At 45.2% G+C, this 26,567-nt stretch overlaps 1 protein-coding gene across 2 annotated transcripts in view; it reads left to right on the top strand.

Annotated features, from left to right (window-relative positions):
* GNAS (GNAS complex locus) overlaps window positions 1-26,567 on the top strand; it is a 372,370-nt gene that overhangs the window by 123,542 nt on the left and 222,261 nt on the right. The window contains exons 1-2 of one of the 2 annotated variants that reach the window (XM_033914906.1): window positions 477-1,078; window positions 4,098-4,170. In XM_033914906.1, coding sequence (XP_033770797.1) covers window positions 940-1,078; window positions 4,098-4,170 — 212 coding nt within the window. In that variant the 5' untranslated portion in view covers window positions 477-939. Of the gene's footprint in view, window positions 1-476; window positions 1,079-4,097; window positions 4,171-26,567 lie in introns of those variants that run through there. The other variant, XM_033914905.1, reaches the window with a different exon arrangement.

The raw sequence follows: 26,567 nt of genomic DNA, 5'->3' as shown, positions 1-26,567 counted from the left end.
GCGAGAGCAGCTTGCCCCACCCCGTTTCTATCTCTTCCCTCTCCGTGCAGATCTCAATACAAAACCAGGAGAGAAATGGCAAAAATCCGCTGAAAAAGCCGACGAGGGGGGGGTCACTGGCCGGCCTCAGCAATCTCCTCCGTAGAATCAAAAAGAAAGCCCCCCCCCACCCCGTCCCCTTTAAAAGGGCCCAGAGGAAGGCAAGGAGAGGAAGCCAAATCTAATGTGAAAAAAAAAAAAGCAGCTGAGAAAAAGGGGCCTTGGATTGGAAAAAGCACCACCATTAGGAGGAGGAAGAAGAAACAGGAGGCAGAAAAGAACGATATTTAGACAGAAAAGAAAGAATTTAAAGGAAAAAAAAAAAAGGACTGAGAAATCGCCCGGGCCTCGGGCCCCGACGGTGACCGATTCCGGGCTCTGCGTTTTTGGTTGTTGGGGTTTTGGTTGGGGGTTTTTTTTTTTTGGGGGGGGGGGGTTGGGGGGGAGGAAGGAGAGAGAACGACAGGGGGAAAAGTTGGGCTTATTTTCGTTTTAAACATACGTGCGAGGTGGCAATCCGCTCACTGGATTTGGAGAATTGGCGATTTTGTTTCGTTCTTTGCCCGAACCCTCCTCCCTCTTTTTCCATCGAACCGGGCCCCGTTTGCGGGTTTCCCCATTTTTTTTGAGGGGGGGGCGGGTGCGTGTGTGGACAACAGCAAACACGAGAGGAAAGACGCGCACACGCAAAAATAGCCGAGGAGGGAGACGTTGTCGGCGGCTTTTTGGGGGGGAGGGAGGAGGTTGGGGCGGGAAAGGAGCGCTTCCCCCCCCGGCCTGCTGCTTTTTTTTCGGGGGGTGGGGGGTCGGCTCTGTTCATGTCTGGCTCGGCCGGGTCGCTCCTGCCGAATTCGGGCTCCTAAGAGCGGGGCGATCGGGGGCGAGGGAAGGGCGCGCACCATGGGCTGTCTGGGCAACAGCAAGACGGAGGATCAGCGCAACGAGGAGAAGGCGCAGCGCGAAGCCAACAAGAAGATCGAGAAGCAGCTGCAGAAGGACAAGCAGGTCTACCGGGCCACGCACCGGCTGCTGTTGCTCGGTGAGCAAGGGGGGGGGGGAGGGGGAGGAACGGGTCACGCCACGCATCAACTGCTCCTGCTAGGTGAACTGGGAGGGAGACCGGGCCACGCACTGGCTGCTGCTGCTAGGGGGGGGGGGGACCGGGCCACACACTGGCTGCTGCTGCTGCTGCTAGGGGGGGAGACCGGGCCACACACTGGTTGCTGCTGCTAGGGGGAGGGAGGGGGGGGACCGGGCCACGCACTGGCGGCTGCTGCTGCTGCTAGGGGGGGACCGAGCCACGCATTGGTTGCTGCTAGGTGAATGGGGGGGGGGGACTGGGCTACGCACTGGTTGCTGCTGCTAGGGGGGGAACCGGGCCACGCATTGGCTGCTGCTAGGTGAATGGGGGTGGGGGGGACTGGGCCACCACTGGCTGCTGCTGCTGGGGGGGGACTGGGCCATGCACTGGTTGCTGCTGCTAGGGGGGGGAACTGGGCCACACACTGACGGCTGCTGCTACTAGGTTAATGGGGGTGGGGGAGACTGGGCCACGCACTGGCTGCTGCTACTAGGGGGGGAGACTGGGCCACGCACTGGTTGTTGCTGCTAGGGGGGGGGAACCAGGCCACGCATTGGCTGCTGCTGCTGCTTCTAGGTGAATGGGGGTGGGAGAGACCAGGCCACGCACTGGCTGCTGCTGCTGCTAGGTGAATGGGGGTGGGGGAGACCGGGCCACGCACTGGCTGCTGCTGCTAGGGGGGGGACTGGGCCACGCACTGGCTGCTGCTAGGTGAACGGGGGTGGGGGAGACCGTGCCACGCACTGGCTGCTGCTGCTAGGGGGGGGGACTGGGCCACGCACTGGCTGCTGCTAGGTGAACGGGGGTGGGGGGGACTGGGCCACGCACTGGTTGCTGTTGCTAGGGGGGAACCGGGCCACGCACTGTCGGCTGCTGCTACTAGGTTAATGGGGTGGGGGAGACTGGGCCACGCACTGGCTGCTGCTACTAGGGGGGGAGACTGGGCCATGCACTGGTTGCTGCTGCTGGGGGGGGGAACCAGGCCACGCATTGGCTGCTGCTGCTTCTAGGTGAATGGGGGTGGGGGAGACCAGGCCACGCACTGGCTGCTGCTGCTAGGTGAATGGGGGTGGGGGAGACCGGGCCACGCACTGGCTGCTGCTACTAGGGGGGGGGACTGGGCCACGCACTGGCTGCTGCTAGGTGAACGGGGGTGGGGGAGACCGGGCCACGCACTGGTTGTTATTGCCGCTAGGTGAACGGGGGAGAGGAGGGGCGAGACCGGGCCACACACCGGCTGCTCTGTCTGGGTGAGCCTGAGAGGGGGAAAGGGCCACGCACCGGCCGTTGGTGCTCGGTGAACGTGGAGGAGATTGCGGTTTCCAGGTCCCAATTACAGCAGAATTGGAGGGGGGGGGGGGTTGTTTCTCTTATTGTCATTATCCGTTTTTAAGTGAATGTCATGACCCCACCAATCCAGAGTGTGAGGGGGGGGGATGAGGGTTTGAAAGGTAGAAATAATTTGTGTGGGAAGAGAGAAAAGGGAAAATGACCCCCCCTGTAGAAAGAGAGATGGGGCTAGTATGAGTGGGAGTGAGAGTGGGGGGGAGGAGGGTCCATCAAAGCTACAGAACAGCAGCATGCAAACATCTCCCTGGCTGCTTGTCGAGGGAGGGGGGCTGTGGTCTTTCCAGAATTAAGAAACGCATTTGTGTTCCTCTGCTATGGACCGGGCTATATACTCCCTTCCCCGAAGACTGTATGTGAAGGGGGGATTCCAAGGCCCCAAAACAGCCTCCTGGGAGGGGGTGGGCGGTGGTAAAGTGTGTCTGAAAATAGACACTTAACTCCATGCGAAAGGGGGGGAGACTGTTTTAAATTGGTGAACAAATGGGTAGCTACTGTAGCTTTCCTGGCAGGGATGGGGGGGTAGCACAGTTTCATTCGAGGAGATGGTGGTAGGAGGAAAAGGCTCACAGGATCTCCCCACCCCCCTCTGAAATAAAAACTATTTATACCTGGCTGCAGTGCCCTTGTTACTTGTTTCTATTGGGGGGTGAGAAGAAGGGGGGGTGAGAAGAAGGGGGCGAGAAAAGTGTTTTGTTTGGGTGGAGGGCCGAGGTTGCCAGATGTGGCTGGATGCTTGAGAGGACCGAGGCTGAGTGAAAGGAGCCAGAAATAGAAACAGCTTAAACACTTTTTTTTTTTTTTTTTTTTTAAACGCGAAGCTCAAAATGGAGGTTTCTGCTGTCAGAGATGTGGAGGAGCCAGGCCTGCATCCTGCCAGGCTTCTCTCATTGCAAAGGGCCGGCTATTTACAAAACAGGCACCTTTTATTTTGATAATATTTGGGTGAGCTGGTGTTCCTTATTTAAAACAAACCAGCTGGCTCATTCTGGTCTTTGGAAAGAGTAGTTTTGCCTGCAAACAGTACCTGGGGGCTTTCTCTAAACACGGCTGATATGTGTGTTTAGACTAGGCCGGGGCAGCCTTAATGTTTTCACAGGGCAAATTCAGCACCTGCTCTGGGGCATTAAGATGAGAGGCAACTTAAGTTTCATGAACAGCCGAAATTGTTACAACATGGAGACTGTGAAGGGTGCAGCACAGGGTGGTGGGCGTGCGGTGGAAAGGAGTCAAGCTTATCTCTTCACATTAGACAGTCAGTTTTTGGACTCCTAAGGGAGTGGCATGTGTTGTGAACTGCAGAAAGGAATTGAGGAAATTTTTTAGAAAGAAGTCAGTGAATAGAATAGCGATTCAGCAGCCGTATCGTTTCTTCCCTGATATTTTATTTTCCCTCTCAAAAATCTTTATGGGTGCAAAAATGTCCTTCTTGATGTTAAAATAGATGATGTAGTACAGTAGGTATGGCAGGACTTAATTTTAATTTGTATATCAGTTTCTATGCATATACTGTATTTATGTATAAACACACACTCGCATACACACTCTTAAACCAGCTTCACACAACATCCTTGCAAGCTCTTCCCCCCCCTCCTTTGGATTTCTCACGCCTTCCCTCTTTCTTCGCTAGGTGCTGGTGAATCTGGGAAAAGCACAATTGTCAAGCAGATGAGGATTTTGCACGTCAATGGATTCAATGCAGAGTAAGTGAAGTTATTTTCTCGGTAGACCATAACAGGGAATGTCCATACCTGAAAATAGTACGGCGGTGAAGGTATTGGGGTGTTTGGGGTTGTTTTTTTTTGTTATTTTTCAATAATGTCTGAAGCTTTGTTTTATGTTGCTGTAATTTTAAATTGCTAATGAGGATTTACATTGTTTATTGTAAGTTTCTATACTTCTACTAATGACTGGGTTTCAACATCCCCGATTGTGTATTGTTTTCTAGTGTTAGAATCATGTCATGGAATCAGAGGCATATATATATATATATATATATATACACACTAGTCTTTAAGCCCGTTAACATTAACGGGTGCTAGAATAGATGTCTGTCTGTCTGTCTTTCTCTCTCTCTACCTCCTGCTGTATTTCTCTCTCCCTGACCCCCTTTCTCTGTCTGTCTTTCTGTCCCTCTTCCTGCCCCTGTGTCTTTCTTCCTTTCTGTCTCTCCCTCCCGCTGTCTGTCTGTCTTTATTTATATCTGTCTCTCTCCCTGCTCCATATGTAACATTCCCTCCCCCTTCATTTTCCTGTGCAGCAGCATTTCCCTCCCCCAACCTCACTTCCCTGTTTAGCAACAGCAGCAGTATTTCCCTCTCCATCCACATCTCTGAGCAGCAGCAGCGGTATTTACCTTCCCCTACAGATCCCTGTGCAGCAGCATTTCCCCCAACCCCCCCCCCACCCCCTTTGCTTACCACGGTTTGGCCTACCATCGCACTCACTATAGTTAAGGAGATCAAGAGGGCACAGCAGGAAAAACGGCAGTACCAGAAGAAGTTTATTTTTAAGTTTAAAGTTGCCGCCGTGGTTCCTCTCAAGATCGCTGTCTGCGTCGGAAGCCTTCTCCGACGCAGGTGCGGCTCGTGAGAGGAGCCGCTGCAGCACCTTTAATCTTAAAAAGAAATTTCTACCGGTAGTGCCGTTTTCCCTGGATTTAGGTTTGCGCGAAGTGGAGAGCAGGGAGAGAGAGAGAGAGCTTCGGGCGGCCAGCATCCGCCTCTGGGGGGGGAGGGAGAGAGAGAGAGAGCTAGCATCGCGCGCATGCGCACTCCTACCTGCAATGCCCTACATCTCACGGAAAACAGACGCACGCAGATGGGAGTGCATATGCGCAAGTAGCCTTTTATTATATTAGATATATATATATATATATATACACACAAGATGCTTTTAATGCAAATTTTATTGCCTAAGGGCCTGTTTTACAAAGCCGTGCAGCAACAGCCCCCGAAGCCCTTTAAATCAATGGGCTTCGGTTACGGCTTTCTAAAACAGGCCCTAAGTTTTATCATGGCTAGTATAGTTAAGCTTCTTTGTATGATTTGCCTGATCTGGTGGGGTCCTCTGTCAAGATGCAAAGTTCACTATTTTGGGATGCCATATTGAATTGGATGCTAAGGAGGGAATTTCATCGTTGTGTGCTACTGTTAAGCTGGGCTAATTTAGCTCAAGGCCACCATTTTATTTAAGAGTATAACTTATCTTAGCACACACTGATGAATTTCCCCCCCCCCCTAATGTTTTAGTTTAACTTTCTTGTGGGCCTTCAAATTTAGGATACCTGTTTGCCTCAGGCCAGGAAAGCAGAGCAAAAGATAAGAAAACTATAAGAGATTATATTAAACTATATTTAATATAATAATATATATATTAAAATTTTCTCATATATATTCCTATCAAGCAGGTAAAGTCAGGAAGGGGTAAAACGCGGACCTAACGGATCTAAACCCGCATGTCCTTAAAATTCTGAGGTCCGTGCCGATTGTACTTATTTTCTGGCTCTGACAGACCTCGGTGACAATTTAGCGCTGACGGATCCGTCTCAGCATAGGGAGGGAAAAGTATTAGGATCCGTCAGCGCTACAATGTCACCGAGGTCTGTCGGAGCCAGAGACTAGTGCTGGAGCGGCTCTAAAACGAATCCTTTAAACTGGTTTCCTGTAGCCCCAGTAAATCGGCTCCGACAGACCTCGGTGACATTGTAGCGCTGACGGATCCTAATACTTTTCCCTCCCTATGCTGAGACGGATCCATCAGCGCTAAACTGTCACCGAAGTCTGTCAGAGCCAGAAAATAAGTACAATCGGCACGGACCTCAGATTTTTAAGGACATGCGGGTTTAGATCCGCCAGGTCCGCGTTTTACCCCTTCCCGGTAAAGTCCAAGTCTGGTTAGATGACATGATTTGACAGACTGCATCTTATTGCACTTTCAGGAAATTGGTTAAGACTTGCTTGTTTAAAAAAAATGTGTTAACTTGATCGATTTATCATAGTACTCATCTGACAGTTTTTAAATGATATATTGTACTGTGGCCTCATGTGTTTTGTTTCGTCACTGAATTGTTAAGTCTTCTTACTTTGAGAACTGCCTAGAACTCTTTGGGTGTTGGCGGTATAGAGAAATAGTTACAATTATTATATATATTTTATATTTCATCATATATTTTATTGTTGAAACCTGGAGTCACTTCACTGGGAGCAACGTTTTACTTGCGACAACCTTGCGAGTGTATAATTTGCTACCGTTCACTCAAATATGTTTTCTTTGAACCGCAACAGTTAACAGCTTTTCTGGCTATGTCCAGACTGGATAAAGAGAAACCATCAGCTCCATAATTAATATATCTGCCCTATCTCAGTTTGTCTGTAATTTATCTTCTAATAATATTTCTTTAGCTCGCTTTAAGAAATCTTGGATCCACATTTTGAGGACTTGAGTTGAATTGGTTGGAAGACTTTTCCTGTTTTTTATTTGGATAGTTTATGATTTATATTGTTATAGGTCATATCTCTACTAACTTACTTTCTGTACAAATGATACTTGTTATGTCATTTGAAAATTAATAAATAATTATAAGATTTTTTTTTAAGGGGTTTTTTTTGTTGTTTTTTTTTTTTTAAGTTTATTAGGATTTTATATACCGCCTATCAAGGTTTTCTAAGCGGTTTTACAATCAGGTATTCAAGCATTTTCCCTATCTGTCCCGGTGGGCTCACAATCTATCTAACGTACCTGGGGCTATGGAGAATTAAGTGACTTGCCCAGGGTCACAAGGAACATATTTCATCAAATATTCTATTTTATCATATATATTTTAAAATTAAGCTTTATTTCTATGTATTCAAATGGACTAACATAGTAGCCAGATTACCTTATCCTTCTGCTGAGTTGTACGAGGGTAAATCAGAAAGTAAAGGCAACATAGCATTAATGCTTTTATAGAAGTAACTGTGAGCAATTAAACATATCACTTTTCCACAAAGTCCCCCTGCAAGGTGATGCGTTTGTTGTATCGTTCAATTAGCTTCTGCATTCCTTGCTGAGAAGTTTTTCGGTTGCTCTTGAAGCCAGATGAGCACCGCTTCCTTCATCATGCTTTGTCTTTTGCTCTCCGGGTCGCACTGATGCACCCGTGTTTTGTCACCGGTGACAATTCTCTCCAGAATACTCGGACCTTTTTTTTTTTTTTTTTAAATTTATATTCTGCAATTCTATGTGGATTACAAATTATTCAGGTACTCGAGCATTATTCCCTAATTGTCCTGGTGAGCTCCCACTTTTATCTAATGTACCTGGGGCAATGGGGATTGAGTGAGTTGCTCAGGGTCACAAGGAGCAGTGTGGGATTTGAACCCACAACCTCAGGGTGCCAAGTCTGTGGCTCTAACCACTGCGCCACACACTCCCTACTCCGACCTTCTTTACATTGTTTCAGTAAGCTGTTTGGGAACCCATCGTGCGCAAGTCGTCATACATTTTGTCAAATGCAGACGCATAGCTGACTGTTGAGACACCGTTATCCCTCTCTCTGCGATACTCGCTCGAGGAGCGCAGAGAGAGGGAGGACATGATCGAGACGTTCAAGTATCTCACGGGCCGCATCAAGGCAGAGGAAGGTATCTTCTTTTTCAAGGGTCCCACGGCAACAAGAGGGCATCCGTGGAAAATCAGGGGCGGGACACTACGAGGTGACACCAGGAAATTCTTTTTCACTGACAGGGTGGTTGATCGCTGGAATAGTCTTCCACTGCAGGTGATTGAAGCCAGCAGCGTCCCTGATTTTAAGGCCAAATGGGATCGACACATGGGATCTATTCACAGGGCAAAGGTAGGGGAGGGTCATTAGGATGGGCAGACTGGATGGGCCGTGGCCCTTATCTGCCGTCTATTTCTATGTTTCTATGTCTTCTCTAATCTAGGCATCTGCCCTGTCAGTGTGCTCTTGTATGTGCTATGTTGATGGGCGACCTGTTCTTTCTGCTTTAAACCTTTTTTTACCCACTTGTAAACCTTTTGTTGATTCATGGTGCTATGACCATATTGAGTCAATATCCGCTGGTGAATTTCCCTAGGGTTCACTCCCTCTGCCCAAAGGGAGTGCACTACTGAACATTGTTCTTCGTTTGTGCAATCTTTCAATGGGGACCGTCCATGGTTCTGACCTCGTGGCTGCCACACGACTAATGGTGTGGCAGCCAAATTAGGAATCGAGGAAACTCTTATATCTTGGCATCCCAAGTCCTCTAAATTTTCTTCACACTTCTACCTCTAACCCTCTGTTGTAGTTCCTTCCTATTTCTTCCACTGTAAACTGTGCCGAGCTCTACGAACGTGGAGATGATGCGGTATACAAACCTAAGGATTAGATTAGGTCAAGTGCTGTACTGCACATAGACAAACTATCCAACAGGCCATGTATGAGAACATGTGTTGCATTTCGCTAGCTCTGTTCTGGTTATCGTGTAATTTCACCATTGCCTTTTAATTTGCCCTCGTAACTTGTCAATTCAGTGGAAGTCTGTAACCTATATATAAATTGTTATGCGTGCCATTCCATTGTGACTTTGGGCTAGATTCACTAACCTGCCTGATCGTGACCAATCAGTGTCCGATCTGGGCAGGTCTGATGAATTCTTCAAGCAATAATATTCTAATGGGGGCGATCGGAGGAACGCTCCCATGCGCCAACACGGATGGCTTGTGTGCGATCCAGACCCATGCGCAGACTGTCTGCTTTCCCTGTAGATGGTCTGCGCATGCGTTCGGGTTCGTTTTTTTTTTGTTTTGGGTTTTTTTTGGGGGGGGGGCCCCGACTCTCCTGCTACCTACCATCAGTTTTCTTGAAGGGTGATCCCCGGTGGTAGGAGCAGCCTCTTAAAAGGCTAAAAACTCACTGGCCCTGACTCTCCTGCTCTCTGCCGCCTTCCCTGCATTGTGAGGCCACATTTTTAAAGCGGGGCAGCACTACGCAGTGCAGCCCCACCTTAAACCTGCGGGCTTGCACTGCAGGGAAGGCGGAAGAGAGCAGGAGAGTTGGGGCAGCAGAGATCAGTCTGGGTGGCAGAGAGCAGGGTGAGTTTGGGGTGGCAAAGTCGGGGCTGAAAGGCAGGAGAAGTTCAGAGAGCAGGGCGGTGTGAGCTAAATAATGCAGCCAACAGACACTGCTCTCCCCCCCCCCTCCCAGGGCTTCTGAAGAGTAAAGGCAGCGAGATTGGGGCAGCAGGGTAGCAATGGAGCTGGAGAATGGGAAAGGACTTTTGTGACTGGTCCCCAGCAGTTGCTTCTTGGGTTGATCGGCCAGCTCAGTCGGTTTGCAAGATTTGTTTTGTGAAATGCGTCTCTGCCTACTTTGCATGCGGTTTCCCCTCATTTGCATGCGCGGATCAGAATCGGATCGGCAGAGAGGTAAGTGAATCGGGCTGGAGTAAAATCGGGTCGCAAACCAATCGGTACATGATCGGTTTGCTTTGTGAATCTAGCCCTTTGTTGGCAAAATGATTTTTAATTAATTTTTGTGCAGTTTGTCATCCCTTTTAACAGAAGGCAAAGCTGTCAAGAGTACACAATAAAATTTTCTGTAGTTTGTTTTGTGTATTATCATATCCCCCTACAATATTGCACATTTAAAACTGATTAAGGGCCCCTTTTACAAAGCCATGGTAGTGATGCTGCCGCAGTAAATGCACTGAAGCCCACAGAAATGCTGCGGCTTTGTAAAAAGGGGACCCTAAGTAAGTCTATGTAATATACTGTATTGGATCAGAAGAACAACTAGGAAAGTGTTGCTTGACTACTTCCTGGCTTTCTGTAATTTTTTGTTCCGTAAAAATTTCATATAGTATTGTATAATTACAATAGATCTACTTTATTATATTTTTTTTACAAAACTATAGTGGTAAGAGCTCCGACGCTCATAGAAGTCCTATGACTGTTGGACTGCTGCACTGCTGCGGCTAGCGCTGAAAACTGCACTACGGTTTTGTAAAGGGGGAGGGGGTAGGTCTCGGAACATTGAAACCAGGGGGCAAAAACTATTCTCTGTACAGTGGTACCTCGGTTTGGGAGTGCACCGGTTTGCGAGTGTTTTGCAAGACGAGCAAAACATTCGCAAAATTGGCGCCTCGGAAACCGAGCGTGCCTTGATTTTACGAGCGCCCTCCCGCGATCCGGCACCCTCCCCCCGAGAATCTCGGAGAGAGTGTGAATTTGCAGGCCTTCGGGGAGAGCAATGCCTGTTTTTGTGTGTGTGGGGGGGGGGGGATAGAGCAGCGCCGCTGGTGTTGGGGGGTGGGAACGTATCAAAGCGAGTTTCCATTGTTTCCTATGGGGAAACTCGCTTTGATATGAGTATTTTGGTTTACGAGCATGCTTCTGGAACAAATTATGCTCGTAAACCAAGGTACCACTGTGTTTATTTTTAGTTCATTACATTGGTTATGGGCACCATTCTTACATTTATTGCCTTTTTGTGTTTTATGCTTTTCTGTATTTATCCAACATGTGTTTTTATGGTCCTTTAGGTTTTATATTTTTAATTGTTTTAATATTTATTTAATTTGATTTATATACCGTCCTCCCCGAGGAGTCTAGAACAGGTTATAAAGTAACATAACAATTAATAACAAGGAATAGAAGACTAACCCCCTCTTCTGTGAAACTGTGCTAGCAGTTTCTAGCGCAGGGAGCCGCGCTGAATGGGCCCGCGTTGCTCCTAATGCTCATAGGAACTCAATGAGCGTCGGGAGCAGCACGGGCCATTTAGCGCGGCTCTCTGCACTAGAAACCGCTAGCACGGTTTCGTAGAAGGCAATAGGATACAGTGGATATGTAGCTCAATTGTTCTGGATTAGCAGACATTTGAAGCCCAAAGAGGGAGTGAGTCAGTTGAACCTCTATTCAGAATATAGTAAACCCTTCCCCCACCAAGCGAATTTGCGGTTCGCAAATCGCGGACCCATTAATTCACGGTATTTTCCGACCACCTCTTCCTGGTACTTTCCGACCGCCTCTTCCTGGTACTTAAGTCATGGTTACACCAATCAGGAGCTGCTTTGACATGCTATCTGGTGTATCAAAGCGGCTCCCGATTTGGTGTAACCATGACTTTAGTACCAGGAAGAGGCGGTCGGAAAATGTGCCCGGCTTCGTAAGTACAATTTAAGCACTCCCAGCTGCCCTCTCCTGCCTTCAATCAGCTGAAAAACCGTATTCGCGGTTTTTCGAAATTCGCAGGTGTTCCTGGAACGGAAGCCCTGTGAATTTCGGGGGAGTACTGCACAGTAGTTTGGGAGTAACAGTCTGAATGCTAGCTTGTCTTGGGGAGTCGGGTGAAAAGGTCGGTTTTTATTGCTTTTCATCCAGGACTGTTTCCCGTTTGTTGTTGGTTTTCTTTATTTTTTAGAACTGCACACTGGGCATTTTCAAAATATTACCGGCATCTATTTTGTGGGACAGAGTAGTATTTAGACTCCTATGTAAGGAATTAAACCCACCTCTGTGGGATGGTGCTTAGTGTGTATTGTAGTGGGGGATTATTTGGATATATTCTTCCCAGAACGTTTGTCTACTTTATATGGCTTAAGAGTGTTTGAGGCACTGGGGTATAGTGGTCACAACGCATAGTTCATATACATTGTGTTATGCAGCGTTGAATGCTGTGTGGCTGACACAACGTGAGTTGTCTTGAGGAGTGGTGAGATCTTGGGCAGTTTTTTGTTGCACACGAGCCATGAAATGGAATTGAGCTGCTTTTTTTTTTTTAATGTTTAAATGATTTTTATTATTCCAGCAGTAAGAAGCAAATACAAACAGTAGTACCATTCAGGAAATAACATTTTCAACAATATAATCAGTTCCCCTCCCATCCCCCCCCTCCCCAAGAATCCATGGCCAGTCCAACAGCTGAGAGTGGGAATAAAATCTTAAAGATTCAAAAGTCTACTGCGAGTATGCGGTGTGAGGTCCTGCCAGAAGTGCTCCCACACCTGACAAAATTTGCGACCCGGGCCAGGAGTCAAGTCTCCCGCCATGCGTCTCTCCAGTGTGGCGTGCACTATCATTAGGGATCTCCTGAGCTTCTTTCAAGAAGCAAAGAAGTTTTGCTTTAGTTTTGCAGTTTGTCAACCAAGTGCCACAAAGGATATGATTGGTTGCTTAGTTTTTCACAGCAGTCTTTCAATGCGAGCAATTCTGCAGTTTTGCGCTGTTGGAAGAGTTCATAATTTGAAGGAAATCCAGTCACCTCTGCTGAGCAGAAAGCACCTTGGGCCCTTGTTACTGGAAATGTTGGACATTTTTTTTAAGGGTACATATTAAAAAATAAAATCTCTCACACAGAAAACTAATCCTTCTTTCCATGTAATGCATCGGTAATGTAGCAAAAAAGCACAAAGGACTTCAAGGAACAGGGACTTGTCTTGAACAAGGGGATGCTGTGGCAGAAGTGAAATTAACTTTGTAATACCACAAAAATTAGATAAAAAAATAACCTGAAGGGAAAATGTATAAATTACTGTAAAAAAAACTACACGGTATGGAGTGAAATCCTTATGATGATAAACTCTGAAAAATATGTATGTGCTAAATAGCTATTTAGATACCGTATTTAGGTGAATTTTCTACCTGACTGCATCTTAATTAATATTTATTTTGATTGTGTCCTTCCCCCCCACCCTGGTTTTCAGTATTTTAGTTTTTCATTTTTTTTATTGCACATACATTTTTCAATAAAGTGCAGTTTTAAAACTGAGTCCCATATGACTACATTCAAAATATTTCTCTTCAGACTATGTCTATAGGAGGTACTTATTTCAAAAAGGTTGCAGTACATACCTAATGTTCAAAGTACCCACTGAAAGATCACGGGTCACTGTCCCCAAAATGGACCATGTTTAGCTTTTGCTGTTCCAGGGAGTTCTTTTTAATTGTGTTGAGGAACAGCAGAATCTTCACATTCTTTGAAATTCTGAAATGAAAAAACATACAGTAATTATGTAAAAAAAAAAACAAAACCCATACAGAAGATTTAAAGGCAGAATATGGGCTATGTCTCTGAATGATGGTCAAAAAAATGTGCACATCGGGTCAAGGCTGTTTTATACATAACAACTGTGCCTGCATATCAAAAATGGAAGCTGATTGGTGAACTTGAACAGAAAAACTGCACCAGTGTACCAAAAGACAGAGCTGATTGGTGCATTCAGCAGGCAGTAAAAAGTGCACAGTCCAAACTGAGGCTGTTTAACACCATCCATGTACGTCAAAAATGAAAGCTGGTGCATAAAACAAAAGCAAAACAGATACCTTTTTTTTGGTTACAATTGAGTATCCCCAGTCAAAAACTATTTATAAAACTGCATGTATGCCAAAAAATGATAGGACTGAATAGTGCATGCTGTCCCACTAGTTTAATAGTGCACGTCAGTATTGAAATAGTATGTACAATTAAAAATTGTGAGACGTGAATTATGTTTGACACCCTATAAATTCTTGGTGTTTGTTTCTTACGAGCATATATAAAGGGCATCTTATCTTAAGGATTTCACACCATTCTGTGGGGTGGCTTTTTTTTTTTTTTTAGTATCATGACATAAGCAGCACTATACATCAAAACAAAGAAGAGACAGTCCCTGCTCAAAAGAGCTTACAATCTAGTCAAGACAGACAAACTGACCAAAAAGGTTCATCTATACACAGTGGAGGTGAGGAAATTATAGAGGGAATAAGACAGATATTGGTGCTTTGCAGGTGGGTTGGTGTATCAATATATTATTGGCATTTCAATATAAGTGGACAGTGTGCTTGACCAGGAGTTGGGAATTTGGGTTTTTTAGATATCGTCCTTCTGTCACTCTGTGACATTGAGCAGCTGCTGTAATTTCCTTCATCTTGGGTACAAAGTATCTCTTCCTATCTCCTTGGAAGCTGTAATATAGCGCACCTCCTTGGATTACTATGTACTTTTTCTTCCCATTGCCTGCAACTTTGAAAAGCTGTGATGAGTAAGCATATTGGGATCCTGCTCAAATAAAGAGTTATATAACTGTTGTGTGCTAATAATTTGAAAACTAACCATACTGAGACTTGGATTATATTTTAGCATTGGCTAGAGAGATTTCTACCCTTCTGATGGCTAAATACACTAATTCTAAAGTACAAGATGTTATTAAAGCTGGGTATGTGATAAATTTTATATTGGATGTCCAAAAGGATTTGCTCTGTGGTGTGGTTATAACCATCCTGTCTTGAAAATAGATAGCGTGCCACGGCTTCCAGAAGCTTGATCTCGCAAAACCCCGTGCTGCGGCTGAAGGGCACCTGGAAATGCACGGACATTGATGTGTCATGATCAAGCGTGATGTCATTGCATCGACATCCGCGCATGCACAAAGGACCTCCCGATGGGGCCCTGAGCTGCCAATTTAGGGGGGGGGGGGTGCTAGAAGAGGAGAGGTGCAGTCGCTGGCTGACTGCCTAGAAAACATGCTTCTCGCCGGGAGAGGCTCATACTGTAGGCCAGGTGTGTCAAAGTCCCTCCTCGAGGGCCGGAATCCAGTCGGGTTTTCTGGATTTCCCCAATGAATATGCATTGAAAGCAGTGCATGCAAATAGATCTCATGTAGATTCATTGGGGAAATCCTGAAAACCCGACTGGATTCTGGCCCTCGAGGACCGACTTTGACACCTGTGCTGTAGGCAGTCAGCTGGCGCCTCTTCTCGCTGGCGTCTCGCGACACACCTCGGAATCTCACTGCAACACACAGTTTGCGATGCACTGTCTTGGGGAGTTCTTTTACTAAGGCACGCCAACTGATTTGGTGTGCGTTAAATGCTAAGACACAGTTTTATTCCTATGGGCATCTTGGCATTTAGCACACCTTAGTAAAAGGACCCCTTAGGATCCTATCTAAATATCCTTTTTAAAAAAAAAAAAGTGTCTTTAATTTGGCATTTAATTTGATGTAATTTTTAGATTGTCAGGGACGTGAGAAGACTGAATTCAGGAGCGAGCAACAAAATGAGGGTGTGTTGGGTTTTTTTTTCCCTTTCTCTGAGCATTGGCGCTAATACTGCTGCGACCGGTAATTAAAGCTTAATGCAGCTTCGTAAAAAAAGGGGGGGGGGGGTAGGAAGTGAGGTAATGTGCTTTTTCTCTACTTACACGGTCCTGTTTGGATGAAAACAGGACTGCAGAAATCCCAGGTGCCTGAAATTCAGAAGAGCAAAATTTTAAAAAGGAACAGAAGCAACCTACAATACATTAAAAGCGCAAAATGGAAGGGATTCAGTTAATTTATTTAGTTAACAAAAAAAAGGAGCAGAAAAGTGAGAAAATAAAGAAAACATTTTTAGGAGATAGAGATTGGTGCCAATATTTTTTTTCAACCATAGCTTCACTCCTAGTTGTAAGTCTTCTCTAAAGATTCTGAAACTACCGTATTTTCACGCATATAACACGCGCGTTATACACGATTTTACAAACCGTGCATAACCATGCGCGTTATACGTGTGAGCGCGTTGTACAATTTTTTTTTTTCATTCTGATCCGGCATTCCCCCTGCGAACCGGCATCCTCCTCCCCTGCTTGCGTCATCCCTCCTACCCCGCGATCCTACATCCCCCCCAGCACCGCAAAGGCAACTCTTACCTGATTGGGCACCGGCACCAGCACCAATGCATAGGATGTGCCAGTGCCCTTAGATCCTCCCTCGTTGGGTTGGGCCGAGATAATCTCGGAGAGAGCGAGACCAGAAGGCTTTGAGCATGCGCAAATGTTCAAAGCCCAGTCCAGCCCGGCACAGAAAGAAGGAGGATCTCTCTCGCCCAGCCCAACCCAACGAGGGAGGATCTTCGGGCACTGGCACATCCTGTGCATTGGTGCTGGTGCCGGTGCCCAATCGGGTAAGAGTTGTCTTTGCGGTGCTGGGGGGGATGTAGGATCGTTGGGGGGGGGGCGACGCGAGCGAGGGGGAGGATGACCGTTCGGAGTAGGCGGGAGGAGGTTTTAGCATGCGCGGTGTACCCGTGTGCGCGCTATATTAAAATTTTATTACATAAATGTCTGTTCCCCGCGCACTATACCAGTGTGCGTGTTTTACACGGGTGCGCGGTATATGAGTGAAAATACGGTATTACTGTTTGGTAGTTCCCTAGTTAAATGGCACAAGCTGTGGAAACCCACATGGTTTGCTCAAGCAGTGCTGCTGTCTAAGGATGATCCTAGAGCAGTTTTAGACTAATAGAAATTGCTTTAGTTTGTGTGCAGTAGAGGGGTGTGCTCAGGCATAGAGAGAGAAAAAAAAAGAACTATTACCACGGGGACTGGAGGCCACCACCGCCTGCCTGCCCACTGCCTCCTAACTTTAAATTCGGTTTTTGGACCCCCTGTTCGTTTATAGAAATTGGATAGTTCTAAGTCTCACAGATGCTGGCACAGTCATCTTGATGTAGGGGACATTGGATCATCTACTGTACTATTGTCCCTCGATACTTAGATTTTGGAGATCCATTTGGGGGTCAAGTGAATAAAATATTGGAAAATCCAGTGGCATTGACGTACGATACCATGCTGTTTGGCACGTTAATGAGGGCTAAAAGCCCAATAACTTCCCATAACAACAAACTTCTCTTTATTGTGACAGGAGTTGCCATACAACTTATTTTGAAGAACTGGAAAAACTGGGACCGGTTAAATTATAATTTCTGGTAGGAATCTTTATGCCACATTTTTAAAAAGGAACAGGGACATTATAGGAAATTTAAGGATGTTTGGGAGCCATTGACAAAATTCTGTAAGGAGTTTTCGGGGCAGGAGCTATCTTCCTACACTCCTGCCCCGTGCAGATCACTCATAGGCTGTGGGGAGTTCCCGTCGTAGTCTTGAGAGACTACGGGAACTCTTGGCAACCATTTCCTATGAGTGATCTGCACGGGGCAGGAGTGTAGGAAGATAGCTCCTGCCCCGAAAACCCACTAGACCACCAGGTAAGGCTTAAAAATAGCCCCCAAAAATTAATTCGCCCCCCCCCAAAAAAAAAAAAAAAAATCATGAATAGCCAAATCCGCAGTTGCTGAAACCGCAGATTCGGAGGGAGAAATGTAAATGTCTATGAGATATTCCTGCTCTTGTTTGTAGAAGTAATAACATTGAACAGCTAGGGTAGATACTCTTGTTGTATTTAAAAACAAAATAAGTAACTTCCTAGGTCCGAAGTATAAAGTTTATAATTGTATCGGCTAGACACTAAAAAAAAAATATGAATGAAATAAGTGACCCTCTAGTGCTTGGTTATTGGTCACGTATAAAGTTTTAACAGTTATATAGTGTGACTAGTTTTGAATCTTATAGTGAATTTATAATAGAAGATGTATAGTTAGGCAATCTTTTTCCTTGAAAAAACAAATCAAGTTCTCAAGGATTCAGATGTGGGATGACAAGGTGTTTCTTTTGTCATCTATTGATTTTAACAGCAGGAATGAAGGAGTCAGGTGATAGTGGATTCCTATATATGTGTGTTGTGAAGAGGGGGGTGCCTATTAGCTGAAGATTTTTATTTTGTGCTTTGGGCTAGTGTATTTTATAGAATGGTACTTCTTAACTTGGTAAATACTTTCATTCCTGTATCTCGGCTATTTAGTTTGGGAAAGTGTCTTGTATGGATTCCAACCAAACTACCGTATATACTCCTCCAACCAAACTACCGTATATACTTGAATATAAGTCGAGACTCCCATTTTCCCCCCAAAAAGGAGGATAAATGGTTGACTCGAATATGTCGGGCAGCTTAATATTCAAGTGCCCTGCCAGGATCTGCACACAGCCCCCTTCCCTCCAAGGCTCTCTAACCTGTCGCCCCCCCCTCTCCCCTGCCATATCTATCATACCTCTTCTGCCATTGGAATCCCTGGTGGTGTAGCAGGCAGGAACGAGCTTTCTGCGCTCTTACCCTGCAGCAAGTTCCGGCTTCAGCCACTGAATGATACTGAGCAGGAGCGCGCTTTGGTGCTGATGCTCGACGTTGAGCGGCTTCCTGAATAGCTCCTTCAAATTCTCCAGGCTTGTAAGTGGACTGTAGTAGGACTGGTGGTCATCCTATAGCATTTTGAGGAGGCCTGCAGCCCTCAGCATGACAAATACATAGTAATGACGGCAGATAAAGACCTGAATGGTCCATTCAGTCTGCCCTGTAATCACATGCATTGCAATTTCATGATTAAATTAAAATGTCTTTCTTTGTTATTTCTGGGCCATAGACCTTAGAATCTACCTGGTACTGTCCTTAGGTTTCAGTTACTGGAGTTGCTTTTAAAACATTTTACACTTTGTTTTGAAGAGTACCTTTTTTTCAGTGGCTTATTTAATGCACACTTTTTTTTTTTTAATTATGAGAGTCTAAGGACTCCTTTTACTAAGGTGTGCTAGTGTTTTTAGCGCACACAAGCTCTCTATGTAAAGATCAATATCCAAGCGACCGAAATGCAAGGGACCTGGGGAGAGGAAGAAGCGATATGGATCGCTTTGAAAAGAGAAGATGGAAAATTTTAACAAGGCAGTGGCTGCTGCCAGAAGGATGCTGGGCTGTATAAGGAGAGGCGTAGCCAGTAGAAGGAAGAAGGTGTTGATGCCCCTGTACAGGTCATTGATAAGGCCCCACTTGGAGTGTTGTGTTCAGTTTTGGAGACCATATCTGGCGAAGGACTTAAGAAGACTTGAAGCGGTCTAGAGGAGGGCGCCGAAAATGATAGGAGGCTTGCGCCAAAGGAGAGACTGGAAGCCCTGAATATGTATACCCTAGAGGAAAGGAGGGACAGGGGAGATATGATTCAGACGTTCATATACTGGAAGGGTATTAACATAGAACAAAATCTTTTCCAGAGAAAGGAAAATGGTAAAACCAGAGGACATAATTTGAGGTTGAGGGGTGGTAGATTCAAGAGCAATATTAGGAAATTCTACTTTACAGAGAGAGGTGGTGGAGAGGAAAACGGTGACTGAGTTCAAAGAAGCGTGGGATGAACACAGAGGATCTGGAATCAAAAAATAATATTAAATATTGAACTAAGGCCAGTACTGGGCAAACTTGCACGGTTTGTGTCTGTATATGGCCTTTTGGGGGGAGGATGGGCTGGGAGGGTTTATATGGGATGGAGTAGGTTTTGACAGAGATTTCGGCAGTTGGAACCCAAGCACAGTACCAGGTAGAGCTTTGGGATGCTTGCCCAGAAATAGCTAAGAAGAAAAAATTTAAATTGAATCAGGTTGGGCAGATTGGATGGACCATTCGGGTCTTTTTCTGACATAGAAACATAGAAAGGTGACGGCAGAAAAGGGCCACAGCCCATCAAGTCTGCCCACTCCACTGACCCACCCCATTAAGTCTGAGTGCTGATGACTTAGTTCCTTAGCTCGATCCTCGTAGGGATCCCACGTGGATATCCCATCTATTATCTATTATATCCCATCATCTACTATGTTACTAACGCAAACTCTATGGAGGCGTTAGCGTTTAGCATGTGCTAAAACTGCTAGCGCACCTTATTAAAAGGAGCCCTAACTCTTAATATTTGTTTCAATGGATTTTTCCTCTTTAGGTAAACATTTCAGATTCTCATAATTACCTTTTTTGTATGCTGAAGCTTTTGTTCAGCATTATTCATGTAGGTTTGCAGAGTTTTCCGACATAAAATCTGAAAAGTGGATTTTATAAACCAGATGAGTTATTTTTAATGTTGCTGTTGCTTAAAGACTATAGGTTGAAGTGCCAACACACTACCACACTCCCCTCCAAAAGAAGTTTCAAGTTTTATTGAAATTTTGATAAAATCGCTTATCTAGACTTCTGAGTGAATTACAATAAAAAATACATCACAGATAACAAAACTAGAACTAGGATATTTTGACGAACGGGAAACGTAAGGTTAAAGGGTATGAAATACAATTGTAAAAGAAAAGGAGAACATTTTTAAGGGAAGGACAAAAGGGTCAGGAATCAACCTGTGTTTCCTTGCTAGTTAATAAACAGAGTCAGGAAATGCAGGACGTCGTAATGCGAATGTTTCTTTAAACTAATGACTTAAGTAAACCCTTAAAATGATCAAGATTTATTTTCAGTTCTCAGATTGGTCGGTAGACAATTCCAATATTGCCGTGCAACAACAGGAAAAATGTCCTGGCATTTTGAAAAAAGGTTTTCATTGTTATCTGAGTTAGTGTGTCGGGCATTTTCTCTTTCTGGGTATAAGTGGACCTGTGCAGACTAAGGGCTAGATTCACTAAGCAAACCGATCGGTTTGTGACCCGATTTCCCTCCGGCCCGATTCACTAACCTCTCCTGCGATCCGCTTATTCAAATGAAGGGAACGGCATGCAAAATAGGCAGGAACCCGATTCACAACACAAATTTCGCGATCCGACTGGCCCAAGAAGCGACTGCTGGGGACCAGTCAAAAACATCCTTTCTGACTCCCTTGCTCCATTGACACCCTGCTTTCTGCTACCCAAATCTCTCCTGCCTGCTGCGGGTTTACAACGGATTAAAACCACAGGCTCGCTGGGCTAAAAAAGTAAAATAAAAGTCAGCTCTGCCAGTGCTGTGTTTGAGAAGGGGGGCAGAGTTTCAAGGGCCGGCTTGAAAACAGGAGAGTCGGAGCCCGAGAGAAAAAACCAAAACAACCATAAAAAAAACAAAACTGACACACAATTCATGCGCAGACCATCTGCAGGGAAAGCAGATGGTCTGCGCATGCATCAGGATCGCACACTAGCGATCCGTGCGCCCTCATTACAATATTGGGCTGTTGTGAATTGGTCGGGCCTGCTGGAATCGGACCCGCATCGGACCTGGAAGTCAAGGTTAGTGAATCTAGCCCTAAGTCGCTGGGCTTCTGGAGGCCTGAAACAAAGCTCCAAACTGACGGAGGAAAAACACTTAATTTCTAAGTGCTTATTTTCTCCTTTGCTGACTTTTTGAGTCAGCGAAGTTGAAGTGCTTCTTTTGAAGCCATGAAAGAGTCTGCATTGCCCGTTGTTTCTAAAACCATTAAAGTAGGATGCTTTCTTTTCATGCGTTTCCCCCTGAAAATGAAATAGCTGGTTTAAATGAGACCTGAGGAAGTTGGCTTCAATTACAGCTGAAAAAGGAAGTCCCACAGGCTGCAAAAGAAATCTTACGATGCCAGATCTGTTCAGTTTAAAGGTTTTGCTGAAACCTGAAACTGGCAAATGCTTGGGGGGGGGGTGAAGGTTTCTCTCAGTGTAATACGATTGCATTTATTACTTTTTTTATTTTTTTTTGAGTCATCACAGGATGTGAAGGGTTGTGCTGCATCTCTACATTGTATCACAAGTAAAATGGTGGTTATCTGTGGCCTGCTGCATTCCGCAAATATGGCATTTGCAGAGATACTACTGTCCTTCAGGAAATACAGAAGGATTTTTCCAGGATTAGCAGTGTGGGGCTGTGAATTTTGCTTAGCAGTGCAAACATTCACAAAAGCTGGTGATTTGTTCTGCAGGGATCCCCTCAAATAAACGGAAGGACATCCAAGTCAGAGTGGTTTGGGTTTCTCCCCTATTTTTAACAAGGAGAAACTTACCAACCAAAAACTTGTAATTCACTGGGAAGCACTGTGACATGGGCAGGTTCTATTCCAGACATGGGCAAACTACGGCCCACAGGCCATATTCTGCCCATTTAGTTTTTTAATCCGGCCTGCCGACCGTGAGCCCCTACATACTTCCCTCCAGAGCAATGTCGGGCCGGCACAGGCGGCTTTGCCTTCCGTGTGCCACATTACTGATGACATCATCAGTGATGCAGCAGAGGAAATTCCCTGAAGAGAGAAGGCTGCAAAGCAGCCTGTGCCGGCCCGACATTGCTCTGGAGGGAGGTATGTAGGGCTCGCGGTCGATGGGGTTCAGATGGGAGGGAAGGATGGAGCGGGGGCAGGTGCTCAAGGGTTCTGCTGCACAATGGATGGGAGGGATGGAGAGATAGAAAGATGCTCTTGGTCTGGCCCCTCTGTCAAATTTCAGAACCCATTGTGGCCCACGAGTCAAAAAGTTTGCCCACTCCTGTTCTATTCAAATGGTAATTTTCTCCCCCCCCCCATTTTTTCTGGCAATTAAATAAAACACAGAAGGTGACTCTCCTTTCGTAACGTTTTTAGCTAAGATATCGGTGTATTCTTTTAACCTGGTTGTTCCCTCCTTTGGGTTTCCAGCCCAATCGGTTGGGATTTAGTACCATAAGTATTTATTTACCACTTGCATTTTAAATAGTTTACAAGTATCTACCGTACTTGGAAAGGCAAAATACATCAAGCAGTAAGAAACATAACTAATAAATGTAAGTATCATTAAGCAGAAAAATGTGCACATAAATGTTGTCTAGCCCTGCAGTAAAACCAAAGGAAATCCCAAAGAAAAGGGGAAAAAACAGAAATACATTAACCCCGGGAGAGAGATCACTCTGCTAATTATAATTTCTGCCCCAAACTAAGATGCCAACCACCTTCAGATTCCCTCAGACCTGGGGGCATGTCAATTTCTTTAACTTGCTGAGAAATCTTAATTTATAGGTTCAAATAAAACAGATTTAGCACCAGATACTACAAGCAACTGTTTATATGGACAGTATGAAAGCTGCAGATCTAGGGCCTTGCGTTTCATAGCAAGAAATCTCCTGCCCATGTCTGATTTCAGGGAAAAATGAATTTCATTCCTGGATTGTGAGCCCACCGGGCTAGATAAGGAAAAATACTTGGAAGTATCTGTATGTAAACTGCTTTGAGAGAGACACTTAGACCCCACCCCACACACTTGCACACACAAAAACTTTTGCAAATGTGATGTGGCTCTTATCTTGCAAGAAAATAAGATATAAAGAATTACTTTATACATGTCTTTCACAGTGGAATGTTAAAGGAAACCCAAATGGCTCAGGCTGTTCACAGAAAGTCCACGGTGACAGGTCAAAAGCGCGTGATGACAAAGGCGCGCAGCCAACTGAGCGCAAGGCGGAAGCGCGCCGAAGAAAAACAGTATTTTAAAGGGCTCCAACGGGGGGTGTGGGGGGGAACCCCCCCACACTTTAACAGAGATCACGCCGGCGTTGTGGGGGGTTGTAACCCCCCACATTATACGGAAAACTTCACTTTTTCCCTAAAAAAGAGGGAAAAAGTTAAATTTCCAGTAAATGAGGGGGGTTTACAACCCCCCAAACCCCCCACAACGCTGGCGCGATCTCTATTAAGTAAAGTGGGGGGGTTCCCTACCAACACCCCCCCCGTTGGAGCCCCTTAAATACTGTTTTTCTTCGGTGCGCTTCCGCCTTGCGCTCAGTTGTCTGCGTTGGGTTGTCGGCGCGCCTTTGTCGTCACGCGCTTTTGACTATGAACCAAGTCCACTCCTGTCTTCCCCCCCTCTGTGGATCCAGTGCTACATGAAGAGATGAATATGTTTTTATAAACATCAGTTTTACAAATTATTTCTAGAAAATCATTGGCGATATACGAAAGATAAGCAAAGAATAAAACAAAATACACATGAAAACTCCAAACCTCTGTTTCTCTAAAATATTCCTCAGTGTGTCAACCCCCTGACCAAGATTTAAACCACTTACGGAATTTTATTTATTTTATTCAATTTTCTATACTGTTCTCCCAGGAGAGCTCAGAACGGTTTACATGAATTTATTCAGGTACTCGAGCATTTTTCCCTGTCTGTCCCAGTGGGCAATGGGGGGATTAAGTGACTTGCCCAGGGTCACAAGGTGCAGCGTGGGTTTGAACCCACAACCCTAGAGTGCTGAGGCTGTAGCTTTAACCACTGCGCCACACTCTCCCCCCCTGAAGCCTCTGAGGTGATTGAGGTAGGGAGGCTATTACTTGGAAACTTTTTTGTGATGATCTCAATCTAATGTCTGGATGGTAAGGAACCAAAATGTCAGCAAAAATTTATGACTTGGTTCTTGCGATCAAGACTTTGAATATTCCCCACTGCTGAGCAGGTGAAGAATTTTTAACATCAGGGAGACGTGATCTTTCATGTTCAACCCACCCATCAAGCGTGCTGCCATATTTTGTGATAGCTGAACATGATGTAAAAAAATTTTTTGGGGGGGGTGAGCTAACAAAAAAAGGCATTAACTGTAATCAATTTTGGGTAGAATAAGAGCACAACTAAATTATCTGAGCTCAGGATACCTCTGAAGTTGCGTAATTTTATATTTAAAAAAATAAACTCCCCCAAAAATCAACCCAGCGCTTTATGGTATTAAATTAGAGAATTGTTACTAAACTGTGGAAGTGCTTCTTACATGTGCCGGCGAGGTAAATGCGCCAATGCTTATTCAATTTCTATGAGCATTGGAGCATTTACCTTGCTGGCCCACCGTAAGAAACTCTTCTGCCGTTTAGTAAAACCCAGCGTATGTGTATTTACCTAAATTAAGAGAATGAAAGTAGTAAAGAAGAATTGGATTTAATTTCAAAGAGCCACTCTTCTGGTTACCTTTTGATTATGAACAGATAAAGTAATGATCATTAAATATTTCCCTAAGCGAGAAATTTCCTTGTGTGCACAGAAGATCCTTGTCTTTCCAGATGTATCTAGAAATACTCAACAGATAAGGAGGCAATTTTTGGCTTTTAAATCTTGTGTTATTTCTAGGTGCAACTTGATTTCTTTGTTTTCCATGTCATTATATGATTGCCTATAAAGATAAGAAATTTGTGTTTTAGATCCTCCTTAGCTAGAGACTTTTCTTTTGGCTAAAGAACTTGGTGGAAATTACGGTGGGTCTTATTTACGGAGCAATAATAATAATTGGTGTCGTTTTCGATTTCGACCTCTCATTTTCTATGCACATCCAAAAAGGCCTGTTGCTTCTATAACATCAAAATTTGCCCTTTCCTCTCTGAGCACACTACCTGGACCCTTGTCTACACACTCTCGTAAACTCACGCTTAGGTTACTGCAATCTACTTCTAACTGATCTCCCTGCTGTGCTACCTCTCCGCACCACAATCTGTGCGTAACCAACCTCGCTACGCTCATCTTACCCGTCTCCTCAAAGCATTTCACTGGCTCCCTATCTGCCTTTGCATACAGTTCAAACTCCTATTACTAACATCCAAGTGTGTTCACACTTTTCAATATCTCTCCTCTCTTCTTATACACCTCCCAGAGAACTCCGTTCCTCAGATCAGCTGCTCTTAGCTGTACCCTTCTCCTCCACTGCCATTTCCAGACTTCGTTCCTTTCATCTAGCTGTCCTGTATACCTGGAATAAACTACTTGACTTTGTCCTCCATGCCCCTTCCCTTGTTTAAAAGCAGGCTGAAAACCCACCTTTTTGATATATCTTTCAATCTTTAACCCTACTCCTCTGCCCTCCAACCCAGTCAGCTGATTAACCGTTCCCCTTAACTGTATCCATGACATCCTGTTTGTCTTTGGGAAGCAGATCTGAGACTGTGATGTCATAATGCCTCCTTCCACCAATAAGAGCCAACCTCATCAGTGATGTCACAATGGCTTGATTGTCCTGTCCTCCCCTCTGCCCTCCAACCCAGCCAGCTGATTAACCATTCCCCTTAACTGTATCCACAACATCCTGTTTGTCTGTCTTGTCTGTTTCGATTGTTAGCTCTTTGGAGCAGGGTCTGTCTTCTTTGTGACTCTGTACAGCGCTGCGTGTGTCCGGTAGTGTTATAGAAATAATTCATAGTAGTTGTAGTAGTGTGAAGAGTTTCAGTCTTTGGGAAGCAGAGCTGAAATTGTGATGTCATAATGTCTCATTCCACCAATAAGAGCCAACCTCATCAGTGATGTCACAATGGCTTGATTGTCCTGTCCTCCCCTCTGCCCTCCAACCCAGCCAGCAGATTAACCATTCCCCTTAACTGTATCCATGACATCCTGTTTGTCTGTCTTGTCTGTTTAGATTGTAAGCTCTTTCGAGCAGGGACTGTTTTCTTCTTCTTTGTGACTTTGTGCAGCGCTGTGTGCATCTGGTAGCACTATAGAAATATTTAATAGTAGTAGACATTTTCTGCAGGCTTCCCAGTTCTATAAACTTTACGTTTGTAT

Source organism: Geotrypetes seraphini, chromosome 11 (genome assembly GCF_902459505.1).
Source record: "Geotrypetes seraphini chromosome 11, aGeoSer1.1, whole genome shotgun sequence".
NCBI classification, from domain to species: domain Eukaryota; kingdom Metazoa; phylum Chordata; class Amphibia; order Gymnophiona; family Dermophiidae; genus Geotrypetes; species Geotrypetes seraphini.
This window is presented reverse-complemented; position numbering and strand designations above follow the sequence as displayed.